Source organism: Gossypium raimondii, chromosome 9 (genome assembly GCF_025698545.1).
Source record: "Gossypium raimondii isolate GPD5lz chromosome 9, ASM2569854v1, whole genome shotgun sequence".
NCBI lineage: Eukaryota > Viridiplantae > Streptophyta > Magnoliopsida > Malvales > Malvaceae > Gossypium > Gossypium raimondii.
In genome coordinates this window covers 31618307-31635114 of record NC_068573.1, presented here as the reverse complement: position 1 = coordinate 31635114, position 16808 = coordinate 31618307, and the positions used below count along the sequence as shown (strand labels likewise).

At 30.8% G+C, this 16808-nt stretch overlaps 3 protein-coding genes across 3 annotated transcripts; 1 reads left to right on the top strand and 2 right to left on the bottom strand.

Annotated features, from left to right (window-relative positions):
• Positions 1 to 696: 696 nt before the first annotated feature.
• On the top strand, positions 697 to 4098 carry LOC105799009 (BTB/POZ domain and ankyrin repeat-containing protein NPR1). Its single transcript, XM_012629318.2, has 4 exons — positions 697 to 1598; positions 2491 to 3244; positions 3433 to 3627; positions 3718 to 4098. The coding sequence occupies exons 1-4, from the start codon at positions 1056 to 1058 to the stop codon at positions 3975 to 3977; spliced, it is 1752 nt and encodes a 583-aa protein (XP_012484772.1). The 5' UTR covers positions 697 to 1055; the 3' UTR covers positions 3978 to 4098.
• Positions 4099 to 7040: 2942 nt separating this feature from the next.
• LOC105799008 (transcription termination factor MTEF18, mitochondrial) lies at positions 7041 to 9253 on the bottom strand. The gene has a single exon (XM_012629317.2). The coding sequence runs from the start codon at positions 8959 to 8961 to the stop codon at positions 7201 to 7203; it is 1761 nt and encodes a 586-aa protein (XP_012484771.1). The 5' UTR covers positions 8962 to 9253; the 3' UTR covers positions 7041 to 7200.
• A 2424-nt stretch (positions 9254 to 11677) lies between these two features.
• On the bottom strand, positions 11678 to 15899 carry LOC105799007 (ras-related protein RABF2b). Its single transcript, XM_012629315.2, has 7 exons — positions 15290 to 15899; positions 14324 to 14401; positions 14018 to 14185; positions 13559 to 13607; positions 12716 to 12789; positions 12308 to 12401; positions 11678 to 12101 (listed from the first exon to the last, which is right to left on the bottom strand). The coding sequence occupies exons 1-7, from the start codon at positions 15326 to 15328 to the stop codon at positions 11998 to 12000; spliced, it is 606 nt and encodes a 201-aa protein (XP_012484769.1). The 5' UTR covers positions 15329 to 15899; the 3' UTR covers positions 11678 to 11997.
• Between the last annotated feature and the right edge of the window lie 909 nt (positions 15900 to 16808).

The following is a 16808-nucleotide window of genomic DNA, read 5'->3' as shown; positions in this document are numbered from 1 at the left end:
ATTTGAGTTAGCATTTAACGCTCAAGCTATACAAGTACTTTGAGGACTTAATTAGAATATTTTGAAATTCAAAGATTATTTTAAAATTAGATCATAATTTGAAACTATTTGACGCAATGATCTTTGGGTCAAATTCTGTTATTAATCTTTGTAATATGTGTACTTTAATTTAATTACTTTTAATCATATACTTTTCGAATTTTGCAATTTCTATCGTGACTCAAATATGTAGCGTTAAATCCATTTAGTTAAATTTTGCTATTAATCTATCGTAAAGTTATTAATTTAGTTCATACTCTCAAATCTGATTATTCTTAGCTTTTATACCTTTTAAAATTTGAAATTTTAGTCCTAACAAAATGTCCCTCGTTAAATTCATTAATGGTTTTTTGTGAGAAATGTGTAAACGTAACAAGTTGACATTAATTATGTAATAATTTATTTTTCTATGTAAGGTTTTGAAAATAAATAAAATAATTACAGATATTATTTGATCAATATTGAAATTTTAAAAATCGAAACGAATAGGAATTAAAATACATAAACTAAATACACAGGGACTAATAGAAAAATTTAACCAAAACCTTATTCTTTTCCTCCTCCATTGACTCCCTTCCTTTTCCCCTCAAGTCTTCTCCCTCCATGTTCTCTTAACATTTACCACAAAAAAAGCAACCAAAATTAAAAAAAAAAAAAATCAAATTCTATCTTTGATCTCTGCCAAGTTCCTCTTTTTCTTGCAATTTATAAAGTAATTTCTCTAAATAATTACTGGGTTTTTTTTTCCAGGATCTGATTCGTAATCTTTCTTTAAAATCCTTGTCTTTTTTCCAAAAACTAAAAATTATTTTTCCTTTTTTTTTTCCTTATCATGTTGATCAAAAGGTCCTGGAAATTCAAGCTAGTTCATCTTTTAATCCCTTAGTATAATCATTTTCAATCATGTGATTCGTTACAAAATAGTAATACCAACAAAAAATCCAATCTGGGTTCTTCAAATTTTCATATAAAGATCAATAGTATTTTATTTTATTTACTTTTGTTTTTATCTTTAAATGGCTAATTTATCTGAACCATCATCATCTTTAAGCTTCAGTTCATCATCTCATCTCTCAAATGGTTCAATCACTCATGAAACCAGTGCTGCTGCTGCTACCCTCGAGGTTATAAGCTTGACCAAGCTTAGTTCCAGCTTAGAACACCTCGTTTCCGACAATTCACCGCCGTTTAGCGACGCCGACGTAGTGGTTGAAGGTGTTTCGGTAGGTGTTCATAGATGCATATTAGCTGTTCGAAGTAAGTTCTTTAAGGAGCTTTTTGACAAAAAGAACAATAATAATGGGTGTGTTGAAAAAGAAGGGAAACCCAGTTATAACATGAATGAGTTCTTGCCTTATGGTAAGATTGGGCTTGAAGCTTTTCAAGTTTTCTTGAGCTATTTATATACTGGGAAGCTTAAAGCTTCTCCCATGGAGGTTTCCACTTGTGTTGATACACACTGTGCACATGATGCTTGTCGACCCGCCATCGATTTTGCTGTGGAATTGATGTATGCTTCTTCTATATTTCAAATACCTGAGATGGTTTCACTTTTTCAGGTCAGTAAAGGGGGTTTTTCTAGTTCATTTTTAGTAAATTTGTGTATAATTGCAGTAAATATATGTTTAGATGCGTGAATTTTTTTGGTATGTTGAATGCTTTAACTGATTATTGCCTGTGGGTTCTTAATAGAAAGGATTAAATTACTTGAGGAGTCCTTATACTATAGGTTGGAAAGCTAATTAGTCCCTCTAATTTAGCCCATTTACTTTAAATGATGACTTATCATGTTTTAAAGTATTGAAATTTAGCACTTTTAAAGTGTTAGTTGCACTAGATGTCTTAAACTACAACTCAGGCCCTCAATTGGTCCTGAACTTTAAATGTTTAAATTGAGTCCTTGAAGTATCAATATCGTATCCGCTAGCTACTTTCGTAAGCCTCGTCACTAACTTGGGTGTTAGATGTTAGTTTAAATATGTTATGGAGTATATTTAAAGCACATGAGTGAACAACTTAGATTCAATGTGTTAGAAGAAAGAAAAACTTTTTAAAATTGTAGTCATCATATTTTTTATCCAAGTTACGCATGCGTGTTTACAATTTGCTTCATGTAGTTTAAAGTACTCCTCAAATCCAAACCGGCAATTAAGGTGTAAACCAATGGTTAGGCCGATGGAAGGACCTGATCAATATAATACTGACTCTTTGAGACTTGATTAGAAAGTTTTGGAGTCTAGAGACCAATTTAGAATTTGAGTTGTAGTTTAGAGACTGTTGCTGCAATTAACCCTTTCTAAATGCACATTGTGAGGATGTTTAACCTAATAGGAAGCTATTAAGTTCATATAGTAACTGAAATGGAGAATCATGGATGAATTTTGGCAAACTTTTAGCTTGATTAGGCCAAATGAATGTATATTGATTTTCTATCTGTGTATATATTTGCAGCGACGGCTTCTTAATTTCGTGGATAAGGCTCTTGTAGAAGACATTATTCCGATCCTTGTGGTTGCTTTCCATTGTCAATGCAGTCAGCTTGTTTCTCAATGTGTTGATAGAGTGACAAGGTCGGATCTTGATAGCATCTCCATCGAGAAAGAGCTTCCTTATGAAGTTGCGGAGAGCATTCGGTTACTTCGCTGCAAGCCTCCCACTGAAGCTGAAGATGGTGAGGCAGTGGTTGTTCCTTTGAGAGAGAAACAAATCCGGAGAATACAAAAAGCTTTAGACTCCGACGATGTTGAGCTTGTTAAACTGCTTTTAACCGAGTCCGATGTAACTTTGGATGATGCCACTGCCCTCCATTACGCCGCAGCGTATTGTGATCCCAAGGTTGTTTCTGAGATTCTTGCCCTACGTCTGGCTGATGTCAATCGACGAAACTCTCGTGGTTATACGGTTCTTCACATAGCTGCAATGCGTAAAGAACCGTCGGTGATAATGTCACTTTTAGCAAAAGGGGCATCTGCTTCGGAGTTGACGTTGGATGGGCGAAGTGCTTTTAACATCTGCCAGAGATTGACGAGACCGAAGGATTATCACGCGAAAACGGAGCAAGGGAAGGAAACAAATAAAGATCGGATATGCATCGATGTTTTGGAGAGAGAAATGAGGAGAAATCCTATGGCCGGAGATGTTTCAGTTACTTCCCATACAATGGCTGATGATATGCACATGCGACTTCTATACCTAGAGAACCGAGGTATTACTCTACGTCGGGATCTCCCGAGGCTCTTTATCTCCGCTATTGTGCATGCTCCCTTGATAAATTGGTCTAAGATATAGTTTTTGCTCGTTTGAAATCATCGGCTTACACATCAAGAATTCATTTGATTCGTTACGAGTCCATATTCTTAGAAGGTTAGCTCTAAGTATTGTCGTCTATTGCAGTGGCATTTGCAAGGTTACTTTTCCCGAGTGAAGCGAAACTTGCCATGGACATCGCACATGCGGAGAGAACCTCCGAGTTTTCTGGTCTCTCATCAAAAGGTTCAAACGGGAACTTAAGTCAAGTTGACTTGAACGAGACGCCTGTAATGCAGAAGAAACGACTTCTTGCGAGGATGGAAGCCCTTATGAAAACAGGTGATCGAAATACCCTTATACGTGGATCTTCCATTTCCATGTTCGGTTTAAATCATGTGATTCTTAATCAATGTGCTTGTTTTTCCACAGTCGAAATGGGTCGGCGTTATTTCCCGCATTGCTCGGAAGTGCTAGATAAGTTCATGGAAGACGACCTTCCCGATTTGTTTTACCTCGAGCGGGGCAGCCTCGAGGAGCAAAAGTTAAAGAGATCGCGTTTCAGGGAGCTGAAGGACGATGTGCAGAAAGCATTTAATAAAGACAAAGCCGAGTTTAACCGCAACGGCTTAACTTCATCATCGTCGTCTTCTTTAAAAGATGGCGGTAGGTATAAGCTCCAAAAATTATGAAGAAATCTGGGTTTTGTTTTATTTTATTTTGTGAAATTAATGTTTTTAATTGCTTAACAAACCATTAAAATGTCTATAGAGATGGTTTTTTTTTTAATGTATTTTTGTAGGCTTTGCTTGATAGAGTGAAAGGAAAATTATAAGGATGAAAACTTGAAAGGTAAAAAACTAAAAGGATGAAAAACATAATTTTTCCTATGCTTGGTAGGAAAGATAAAAAGCTGGAAAGATGGAAAAATATATAATTTTGAAATAATATATATTTTCTCAATTCTCTCTTTTAACCAAGCATAGTCCAATTTTCTTTTATTTTCACTTTTCTTTCCATCTTTTTATTTTTTTGTATTTTCATCCAATCAAGCTCATCTTTGGTCATGGTATTAATATCACACGTATTTATTTAAATTTAATATGAGTACTAAATTTTATTTAAATTTATCCATATTTGTAAATGATTAATTGAAACTCTTTTAATTTTATTAATTTTTATTAACTTTATTATTATTATTATTTTAAATTTGATAATTAGTTTCGTTTTGGCATTTATAATTTTTCCCTATATCTGTTTTGGTTCCTAGACTTTGATTTTATAAAGATTTTATTATGTGACTAGTGTTTTTAGAATAGGCTTGGATTAGAAGGATTGAGAACTGCTCGATATAACATACCAAACAAAGGAATTGAATCGATTGATTGAAAACTGTTTGAAATTGGTAAAAATCGAAAATTGAGACAAAAATCAACAATTGAATAGATTGAACTGACTAAGTAAAATTTTTATTTTTTAAGTTTGGAGACAAAATGAACTAAGTTATCAAGTTCAAATGCCAAAATAGACTGAAAAGCCCGTACTAAGTTCAACGATAAAAAATAACTTTTTTTAGTTTTTGATGGAATCTGAAGGCTTTTATTTAATATCAAATTTAGTAATTTTATTTATTAAAATTTAAATATATACAATATATTTTTAAATATTTACATTATATTGTATATATAATTTTCCTCATATAAATTTAATATAGATTTAGGCAATGTTGGATCTAACTTTTTGATCAAAATCTTCTCAAATATCGGACAAATTTTCAAGTTTGAATGGATAACTTGACCTTTAAATAAGTCTAAAGGCATCAAGCACTTTTTTATTTTATTATTTATGATAGATCACCAAAGCAATATTCATGACCGAAAATATCTTCGAGGATCATACCATTCTGAAACAACATCAACGGCTAAAAACGATGTCCTACAATTTTCTGCGTAATCGAGTCAATCTAAACTCATGTTGTTAGATGCTTGGGATTTTCATGTATTTGAATGATCCTAATTCGCTCGTATCCCATTACTTATGTCCATTATAGTTTCATCAAAAATGTTGAACACGTCATAGAAGGATCCATTTACATTAGTGTAAAACTTAAGGCTAGTTTGGCAATGTTAAACTTAAGGCTAGTTTAGTTTAAAATTTGAGTGTTCAGCATTGCTGTCAAAAAATATTTTTTAAAAATAAAATGTCCATTTTAGACATGTTATTATCAAGTAACAAATATGCATTTAAATAATATTTAAATTAGTTAATATTATTATATTTTAGTAAGAATATAAAAAATTATTATAACTTGTTAATATTTTAATATATGAAATATAAATTTTAAATATTAATTATTTATAAAATTTAATTAGAATATATAAACTATATTTTAAATATTTAAATATAACCATTAAATATTTGTAATTAGTATTTTAAAAATATTTTTTATATTTATTTAATAATTTTAACACATTTGTAATTAAACACCAATAAAAAAAGGAAAATATTATGTTATTAGAAAGGTGAAAAGTAATTAATCACCAAAAGTGATTTTGAAAGAAAAAGCTAAAATTTTTAGCTTTTCATTTTTCAAAAATGCTTTTGAAAAGCACTCTGAAATTAAAAATTTCAACAAAAAAACAGTTTGTTCTACAGAGTTTTTTTAAAAAAAATGCTTTTAGAGTCAGAAGGGTTTTTTTTAAGCAATGAAGAACAAGCCTTACTAGTGTTACACCTTTTCGTAATTTTTTACACAACTAATATTTTAACAATTCTAAGGTTATATTTCATGCCCCATTTAAGTAAATCATGCATTCCAAGTCTAGCATAAATTAAAAATTTATAACTACTAAATTTATATAAAAAAAATTCACCCATTAAATATATAATAATATCATATCAATACAAAAATTTACATGTATGATAAGTACAAATTATTAATAAATTTACATATATGATAGGTTACGGAAGAGTGTAAAACTACTAAAGTTTTATATCAATGTAAGTGAATCACTTTCCTCGCAATTAGAGGTATCCATGGGCTGGGCGGCCCAACCCAACCCGACAACCCGCTCGAAATATGAGAGGATTCGGGTAAAAATATTAGCCCGAAATATGAGTTTGGGCAAAAAATGAGGCCCCTTTATAAAATGGGCCGAGCCTCGAACAAAATTTTTTTGACCCAACCCGGCCCGGCCCGACCCAAAAATATATTAAATATATATTATTTTTAAAATATACTAGTTTTAGTTTTATTTTAAGTTTTAAGTTACAAAATGTTAGATTTTGTTACACAATTAATACAATTAACAATTAATAATTTTACTAACAAAATGTTAGTAACAATTAATAATTAATAATTTGATATAATTTGATAATTTTAGTAACAATTAATACAATTAACAATTAATAATTTTACTAGCAAAATGTTAAAATTTACAAAATGTTGACTGGTACAAAAAAATATATAATTTGATACAATTTTAATAAAATATAATTTTAATTTTAATTAAAAATGGGCCGAGCTCGAGGTTCTATATTTTTTCCCTGGGCCGGGCCTAGACAAAATCTCATACCCATATTTCAGCCCAGGCACGGGCCTAGGAAGCGGGAAATTTTTGGGCCCGACCCAACCCGGCCCAGCCCATGGACACCTCTACTCGCAATATCTTAAACCCTAACCTGCTCAAGCTCGAAATGACTTGGAAACCTTGAAAAGTGATCAAATATAGCAATAAAAGGAAGAAGTCACAAAATTTCCAACATTTGAACCATTAGACTTATTGTGAAAATTAAATAAATTAAGTTTAAAATCAAGAATTAAAACAAAAACTCAATGAATCCTCTTATTAGAACACCACATATATATGTATGTGTGTATATATATTATATACACTATAATGAGAAGAAATTAACTTACGCTGTATTCAATGAATTCTTTAGACTATCCCATTTGGCTGGACCTTCAGGATGGACTAATACGAAATACTTGACAAATCGAGCATCCGAACACGCGAGTATGGTGCTCAATGACAACATCGACTTGGCGGCTCCTCTCTCCCTTAGCCAAGCATACATCGAAAACCTTTGATTAATTCTTTCCATGTCGTAACATAAATATGCAGGGAATGCCACAACGGATTCGAGCGGGTACCCTAACCAGTTTGTTAAGCAATCGATTTTCTTCTCGAGCAAGTCCTTCGACTGGTTAAGCACCATCGGAGCCTGTTTGATTAGGTTCTTGACAACGTTGCTGTCCAAACCTGCATTTACCAAACAATCGAATCTCTCCTGAAGTTGATCCCCTCTGCCTCGGAACTGCTTCAATGCTTTCAACATCTCGTCTGAGTTTTCCAAATAGCCTAATCTCGATAAGAAAGCTGTTTTCTCAAGGAATGTACTTGGATCTTTCGAAGCTACCCGGATACTGCTTTGAATCTTCGATTTTGAAGCCACATCAAACCATTTCAACGGATCCTCCTTTATAATTTGGCATAATTCATCTCTCTTAACGTTTAACTCTCTACAAACCGTTTTAGGTCCTTTCAAAGAATACGAACCCATTAGTTCCATGCGTGTAGATACAATGTGCACAATATCTTCGGTTTGCATCACAATATCAAACAAGAAATCCAATGCCTTACAAAAGTTTTTGGTGCACTTAACCGACAAGATATGCGGATTCTGCATAAACAAGGAATAAACCTCGTTCATCTTGAGACCTAATTTGAGTAACCGGCCAAATAGTACATAAACCTTCTTCCCAGAACCTTGAAACAACAATGCCGGATTTGTTTTAAGCAAATTATGTAACTGCTCATCAGTATAACCCACTCTATCGAGAAAATCAAGTGTGTCGAGCATTCTACCCCAATCATATATGCCCTTACCCGATACAAACCCTCCAATCTCATCCTTCTTCATTCCTAATTCTTTAAACCACTCGAGAACCGCAGCAAATTCCGCATCAACACCACCGACCAAAAGAGATGGGCAACAACTAACAAGCTTTATAACTATTGCTTTGCTGAGACCCAAATTCTCGTAAGCCTTAAGTTTCGAAGCCAATATCCCGTAATCATATTCGAAGATCTCCCTAGACTCCTTGTACATGTTTCCCATCTTAATACGAGGAATCCCATAATCCCGTAAGACACGAAAATTCTCGAGCATGACACTATCATCAGTTAAAAACATCAATCTCTGCGGAATGAGAGACGTTATCTCCGCAGGGCTCAACCCAAGACTCTCGAGGAACGGTTCAAACTCGTTAACAGGATTGTATCTAAGGAATTTAGACAAAGATTTCACCACATCTTCCTCAGGATCAAACTTGGACAACAATTTTTCAAAAAAATGAGGCGAGTTCTTGCTTATATGTTCAGCATCCATGAAACTAAAGCCCCTAGTGGAATGCAAGTATTCGAATAAAACATCTCGAGCCCCGGTTTTAGCCGTTCGCGAGATCTGAATCGCTAAACCCGAACTCGATGATTGTACGGACTCACAGAGAAGTCTAGAACTCCTAAAAGATCTAGCATTCAATGAAACAGAACATGGGTTTTGAACAACATCGGATTTATCATAGACAACATGAGAGAAAACAACAAACTTGTCCAAATTAGCAATCATTTTAGACAACTTAGAGACTTTTCTCCTGATTCTGCATATAAACATCGCAGCATGAACCCTAAACAAAATTTAGCAAAAAAGCTAAACTGAAATTGGTTTTCTGAGAGGAAAAAGGGAAAATATTGGCGGGTTTTATCATTTTTTTGCCCAAAAAAAAGATGGGGGATTTTGCAGAATATTGGCAAAAAGAAGTTAATTGGGGTTACTTACCTGATAAAGAGGTTTATCCCCAAACAAGATTCTTTAGGTTAAAATGAAGAACAACGTAGAAAAATTGGGGATAATGATGAATATCAGAGAGGAGTTTTAATGGAATTTTGAGCCCTGTTTTTTGCCCTTTTAATAAAACCCTACGTTAGGGTTTAACTCCGTTAAAATTTTAATTTACTTTCATATTTTCATAGTTTATTTAGGCTTAATATTTTATGTAGTCCCTGAACTATACTATTTTGCTCATTTAGATCCTTAAAACCTTTTTCCATTTGAATTTTTTTTAAAAAGAAACTATATAGCATGGGAAACTATTTTGTGAAAATTTATATAATTAGTAGTAATTTAAAACTATTATAAAGTAATATAGAAAAGTAATATGAATATAAAATTAATAAAAATAGATAAAATATAATAATATCATTATCAAGATAGGAAAATTCAGAAATATGTAGAGTGTGTTTGATTTTAGAAAAGAAAAAAAAGGGTCAGTTTTGTGTTATTTTTTTAGAAAATGAAAATATTAAAAAAATAAATATGTTTGATTGAAAAATTAAAGATGACTTTGTGAAAATAAAATAAAAAATCATTATTTTCACTAAAAATATTTTTACAAAACTAGAAAAATTGATAATGAATTAATATTAATTCAAGTTTAAATAAAAGTAAAAATCTCCTCACTCTCTTTTTAACCATTTTTAATACCGAATTTTTATGATTATATTATGAGAAAATAGGTTTGTTTTTTGTATTTTTATTTTCGGAAGTGTCAAAATATGTTGTTAGTGTCTATACTTTGACAAAGTTTAAGATTTAGTCCTTATGTTTTAAAAATAATTTTTTTTGGATTAAAAGTCTTAGTTCAATCATAATAATTTATTTTGTTACTATTTTCTATCAAAATTTATCAATTTAACATTTTATTTTACATCAATAATATGCAATAACGTATGAAGATAACTTAATTAACATTTTAATTTGACAAAATTAACAGAAAATATTAACAATAATATTTTTAAATAGAATGAATAATAGGATTTAATTTTTAATTAAATATACATAGATTGACTACGTACTTTAACCTTTGAAAAAAATTTTTAATTTTAAAATAGAAAATATTTTTGAAGATTAAAAATATAAAATATTTTCTTAAACCAATTAGAGCCCTAATCCTCAATTTTTTTCTTAGTAATTTGGATACCTAAATCATTATTTATGTGATATTAATTGAATTAGAATTTTAGAACTTTTTATTTTTATTCTTTTATATATTTTTGTTAAGTTTAATAATCAAAATTAATATAAAATCTTCATATTTTTAATAGTAAAATAAACTATCAGTTTAATGTGATTCGAGCTTAAATAAAAAATTAAAATATAATTTCAAAAATATATCTCTTAATAATTAAAATTAAAATTATGAACTAAATATATAAATATATACAATTTTATATAAAATAAATTTGAATATAGCTCACGTTATTGAATTTAAACCTATGATATTTATGAAAAAAATGTTAATTGAGTTTATCTATGGTCACTTAAAAAACTTCAACGGTTGCATTTAAATGATGAATCTTACAAAAAATTATTATTATTTTGCTTGTTTTTTCAACATGTAACATACATATATCTATTTGTTAGTAAAAGTACCTCGAAGTAGGGGTGTTCATTCGGTTAACCGACCCGAAATAACATTAACCGAATTAACCGACCTTTCAAAATTTTTAACCGTTAACCGAACTGAAATTTTTTCGGTTAATTCGGTCGGTTAACCGAATTAACCAAAAATTATATGTTTTTTATTTTTGGTTAAAAATGAACCGAATTAACCGACTTTAGTTTTAGTTTTAGAATTTTATTTTTATTTATTAAATTATTTGTAATTTTTATGATTGGTTGGGTTGGGTTGAATACTTGGGTTTGGATTGGGTTTAGGTGAATAGTGACCTATTTATACATTATAATTTTATTTATTAATTTTTCGGTTAAACTGAAAAAATTCGGTTAACCGATCGGTTTCGAACCGAATTAACCGTTAACCAAAAAATTAAAAAATAATTAACCGACCCCCGACCGAAAAAACTCGGTTAACCGACCGATTAACCTAATTCGGTTGGTTAACCGAATTTTTGTGGTTTTACCCAAATTTTGCACACCCCTACCTCAAAGGCATTTACATTAAAATCAGATTGTAGATTTCTCTCTTTATCAAAAAAAAAAAATTACACAAATTAATTCTTATATGTTATATCAAAGATTAAATCGGTCCTATTTATACAATTAAAAACTAAGTGTATGACAGGAATAACCAGATAGTACCATATGACAGTTATATATACCTCATGCCAAGTTTTTAACGGTCATTAATTTTCTCTGTAATCTAACTACAAAGACTAGTTTAATCATTTTTTTGAGTAAGATGGTACTTTTACCCCGTTTTCTCATTTTAAAATTACAAGAATCAAAATGCATTTTGTACTATAATACAAGGACTTGTACCATAAATTAAGATGGAACAAATGAGTTATAAATGAGCAACCAAAACTGGTTATAGAAAGAGGAAAAATGGCATTTCTTATTTGAATATGTAAGTCAGGAATATATGGAACTTGCAAGTAAAACCCGCTCTCCAACCCCAAAAACCTCTAAGCATGTACAATTCCGAAATGAATCGGTACATAAATGAGAAACTAAATTTTATAAGCACTACTATTTCATCTTCTCTAAAATACTTGTGTCCGCCATATATTTAAACTTAGTATGAAGTACAAGCCTTTAATATATGGAAGAAACAAAAGTTTTAAAAATTAAACATACCCTTGTTGAACGCATATTCATATATGATACTCGATCTTGACTTTGGGTCGCCTAATACGAGCAACAAGATGCCCTTGCTGTTTGCTCTGCAGATCTATCCATGAGAACCATTCCGGCGGGATTTTGTGACGGCTGCACTCGAGGTATCCTTTTCGCTGTACGAAAATGAAAAAAAAAATGGGTCAATTCTCTGACTTGTATAGCAAATACCTCGTGTCGGATACATTTTCAAATATGGATATTGAGAGATGATCCCTCCGAAAACCTTCCAATATATGAAAAAACCGTTTTTTGTTATTGAACATTTCGGTATTGGACACTCGCACCCGAGTCTAAGTAACATAAATGAGAAATGAATCACCTATTTCGTAGAAAATGTTGTTGACGTTGGACGAAGTCTTGGCAGAAGTTTCCACGAAGAAAAGGCCGTTCTCTTGAGCATAAGTTTTTGCTTCCTGAAAGAACAAAGAGAATAAGAAGTCCAATTGGACATTCGCATGCTTGAAACAAAACGAACCACAGAACTATATGATCCTTTTCCATATCCTATGTAGATAACGAGTTGTTTTGAAGTGTCAAAACAGTCGAAAACTAGACTACATCTAGTCGAAAAATTGAAATGTCTGATGCATTTTTCAATATGGATACGAAAGCTATGGTCCTCCTCTAATGACGCTCTGAATACATGAAAAATGTTTCTAAGAACAAGTTGAATGTACCCCGTATCAAAGACACACACTCGAATCCGAGTAACAGAATGATAACTCACCTCCGTTTCCACATTCTTTGCATCCAGTAAATCAGCTTTGTTCCCAGCAAGTGCCATTACCATATCAGAATTGCCTTCACATTGAAAAGAAAAAGAGTAAATAAAACATATAAAAATTTAGGTAAAAAGACTTCTTTGGTCCTTCTTAATTTTGATATTAAGTAAATCGGCCTCTTTAAAAAAGAAATTGGAGCAAATTAACTGCTGTCAATTTTAAAAGTGAGCAATAAAGAACAATTAATCATAACGTTAATGTTTTTCCATCAATTGTACATGTATTTTATTGATATGATAACAAATTTAACCCTCAAAGTTTACACCTTTTGTCAATTTATTTTTAATTTAATAAATTTAGCCTGCAACATTTACACATTCTGTCAGCTTGATCCTGATTTAACAAATTTAACCTGCAAAATTTACACATCTGTCAACATTTACACAAGATATGTAAACATTGAAGGTTAAATTTGTTATTATACAAATCAAAATTAGGTACAATTGATAGAAAAAATTAACGTCATAATTAATTGTCTTTATTTGCTCACTTTTAAAATTGATAGGGATTAAATAGCCCAAAATTTTTAGAGGGACCGATTTGCTCAATTTCAAAATTGATAGGGACGGGAAATGTGTTTTCACCAATAATTTATATTGCTTCAATTCTTCGTCTTTTTTAAAGAATCTGTGTTAAACACTCGTATTAGACACATTCCTAAACATGGATATGAGAATACAGTCCTTCAAATACATGACTTCAAAAAAAAAGAACTCATGTTTAACATATATTCTTATCTCACACTCACGTTTAAATCTAAAAACCGTAAAAAAAAAATAAGGGTCTACCTTGTGCTTGAAGTTCTTCAATCCATCTTTTAGCTCTCTCAAATGATGCCTACAAAATAAGAACATATTGTTATAAACTTCAAACTAGAACAAAATTTCACTCTCGAATTTTAAATCTTTATGAATAAATTGAGCTTTTCATGTGGTGGCATTTTTTCGTATTTTTTAAAATATTCATATTCGACATACATACCTGGATACAAGGATATACTCCTAAAAAGACGTATACTCATATCTAACACTCACACAAAAACCCGAGCAAGATGGCAAGAAAGTTGCAGGAATGTTTAGGGAATCCCAAAGCTTTAATGCTTTATTTCCCAGTTTCACATTTTGAACTTTTGTTTCTGTTGAAATGACCTAATCTGACACTCATGTCCGATACATAAGTCTAGCAAATGGAAAACCTTACTAAAAATATTTAAACATATTCAAATCCGACACTCATAATGAACTTACGAGATTTGTTATATCGTAAACGATAATTGCAGCCGCAGCTCCTCTGTAATACATTGGTGCCAAGCTATGGTACCGCTCTTGACCGGCCGTATCCCAAATCTCGAACTTTACAGTTGCATCATCCACCGCCAACGTCTGGGAGAAAAATGCAGCACCAATAGTTGATTCCTACATCATAAGATAAATGTCAAGCTATATATATTACTAACTAGTTGGCCTCTAAATGTATATACGTATGTACAGACACATACATACGTATGTAGGCACATATAAAAATTACTAACAAAAATACTTAACATCACCAACCTGAAATTCGACAAATTGGCCCCTAACGAAGCGCAACACAAGACTAGATTTTCCAGTTCCAACATCCCCAAGTAGAACCTGAGGAACACAACACATTTTCAACAATTTATGTTAACTCTGTTTTTTTTAGATACTCATGCTTGATACAGACACATTCTCAAACATGATTTGAGAAAATAACCCTTCAAGGACCCTCCATATATACAGAAATGGGTTGAAAAGTACTTGTATTGAACACATACCCAATTATCCATATGGCAACATCCATACCAGACTCCGAGTAACATAGATAACTATAATGCATGCTATGAAAACAGAAAATATTGCTTTCATTCTTTTCCTAAAACATCTCTAACATAGAACTTAAAAGGGGAAAAACAATGGTGCTTATATATTTAAATTTGGTATTGGCGCTCCCACTCTATGGACTCCTCGCAGGTTTTGGTGAAGTCAGAAGACAACCAAACATAGACACCCCGAGCCTCGTATCGGACCTATTGAGGGGTTTATCGACCTTCCACGGAAATCCCCTCAACCAGTTTGATTTTATTTTAAAGATCTGTAAATAAATTTTACTTGATTTTAATTTTAGTAATTTTAAGCAGAACACTTATTTATTAGCCTCTAATTTGACCATGTTCTTAATGATCATTTATTATAATAAAACAATAAACACGCCTCATCACCACAAAATAAACATAATATTAAAAAAAATAACAAATTAAATCAGCAATAAAATATAAAAGGGGAAAAAAACGAGGATCAAAGCAAAACCTACAAAGATTTTTAAAAATATAAAATGCAAGAACATGCAAATCTATATAAAAATTTCACATAAAAAACATGCAATGACGCATAATTTACAAAGACCCAGATCGTAACTCCGCATTTAAACGACTCCCAAAGCACAAAATTCTACTGATAATGACAATAACAATTTTTAAGGAGGGTTTAGAGGAAACTGACTATTTTAGCATTGATGGTCTTGTTTGCAGTGGTGGCCATGAGGTCGTTCGATGATGATGATGATCAGATTTTTAAGCTCCAAAAATAATAACAGATCAAGAAATATACGTAGGAACGTTTTAGGGAAAAAAAATGAAGAAAAATTGGGAGTTGTGGGATTGTTGAGAAGGTTGATGAAGAAGAATAAAATCAATGTAAAGGGAAATTTTTATTTTTATATTTATCTTTATTTTCCTCACTCAACCTTACAACAAAATCAAAACCAAACGCTCTTACGAATGATTCTCTAACCAAAAATAAAAAATCACGAAAGAAATCGATTATATTTTGAATTTTTATTTTCTTGGATTTTCATTATAACTTTTGTGTTTGTTATTTGTTGTATAGGATTTTGAGCAGTTTAGGAAACTGATTCCATAGTTGAATCGATCCACAGTTGGATTATCGGTTTAAATAATTTAAAAATTAAATCAGCTCTTGATTATCAATTTTTTTTTTATCGCTTTCGAGCGATTTACTCAAAAGACTATTCAATTTTTTTTTTATCTGAATCGGTTTAGTCCGAGTTGAAAGCAATTTGATGTCTACTCGTACAGCTATTGTTTATGTAAAAAGTATATTCATAAAAGTTATATAAAATATATGAAGTTTTCACTGAAATAACAATCTCAAAATTTTGAAAATTTTAATGTTTTATGTGTTTTCTATCTTTGTACCCCAAAAAAAAGTTTTATCCTATCCGAGTATTTTCTTCTTCTTTTTTAATTTAAGTTTAAATTAAATTTTATAAAAATATATAAAATAACAAAAACATGATGTACCAAAGAGATCTCTCTATTATAAAAACTTAATTAAATTAATCCTTTTACTGTTAAAAGGTAAATTATAAAATAGTTATTTTGTGTACCTCAAATTATATTCTAATCAATTATGTTTGAAATGTTATATTTTAGCTACTTCATTATTGTGATGTAACATTTTAATCACCAAATCCTTAGCACGTTAAGTCATTATTTCAAACAAAATTTTAAATTAAATCATACAATTAATCCCTATATTTTTAAATTTTAGACAAGTTAATTTTTATTTTTTATGCTCTTTTAACGGTTCTGGTTATAAACATTGACTTATCATTATGAATAAACTTAATAGAGAACGAGCTATTAAACAAGAAATGATCAATTGCTATATCAAAACCCTAACTGAAGTCATCGACAATTTTTTGTGAATTTTGTCATGGCACGTTAAGATTATATTTCATTTCAAGATTTAGAGAGTTCTTTTTGTTGCTTACATTATTATAGCTTAGGTTGTATTTTAAGACCATCCTATTCGATATTTATTTGTTATTTGATATGTTAAAAGAAATGAAGAGTGTAGGAAAATAGAAGGAGAAACAAAAGAGAAGAGAGAGAAAAAAAAGTTGAAATAACATAAAACAGAAAAATTAAATTACTAAAACAAAAAATATGAAGTCCAATTGTATAATTTAACCTAAAATTTTTAGTTAAAATGATTT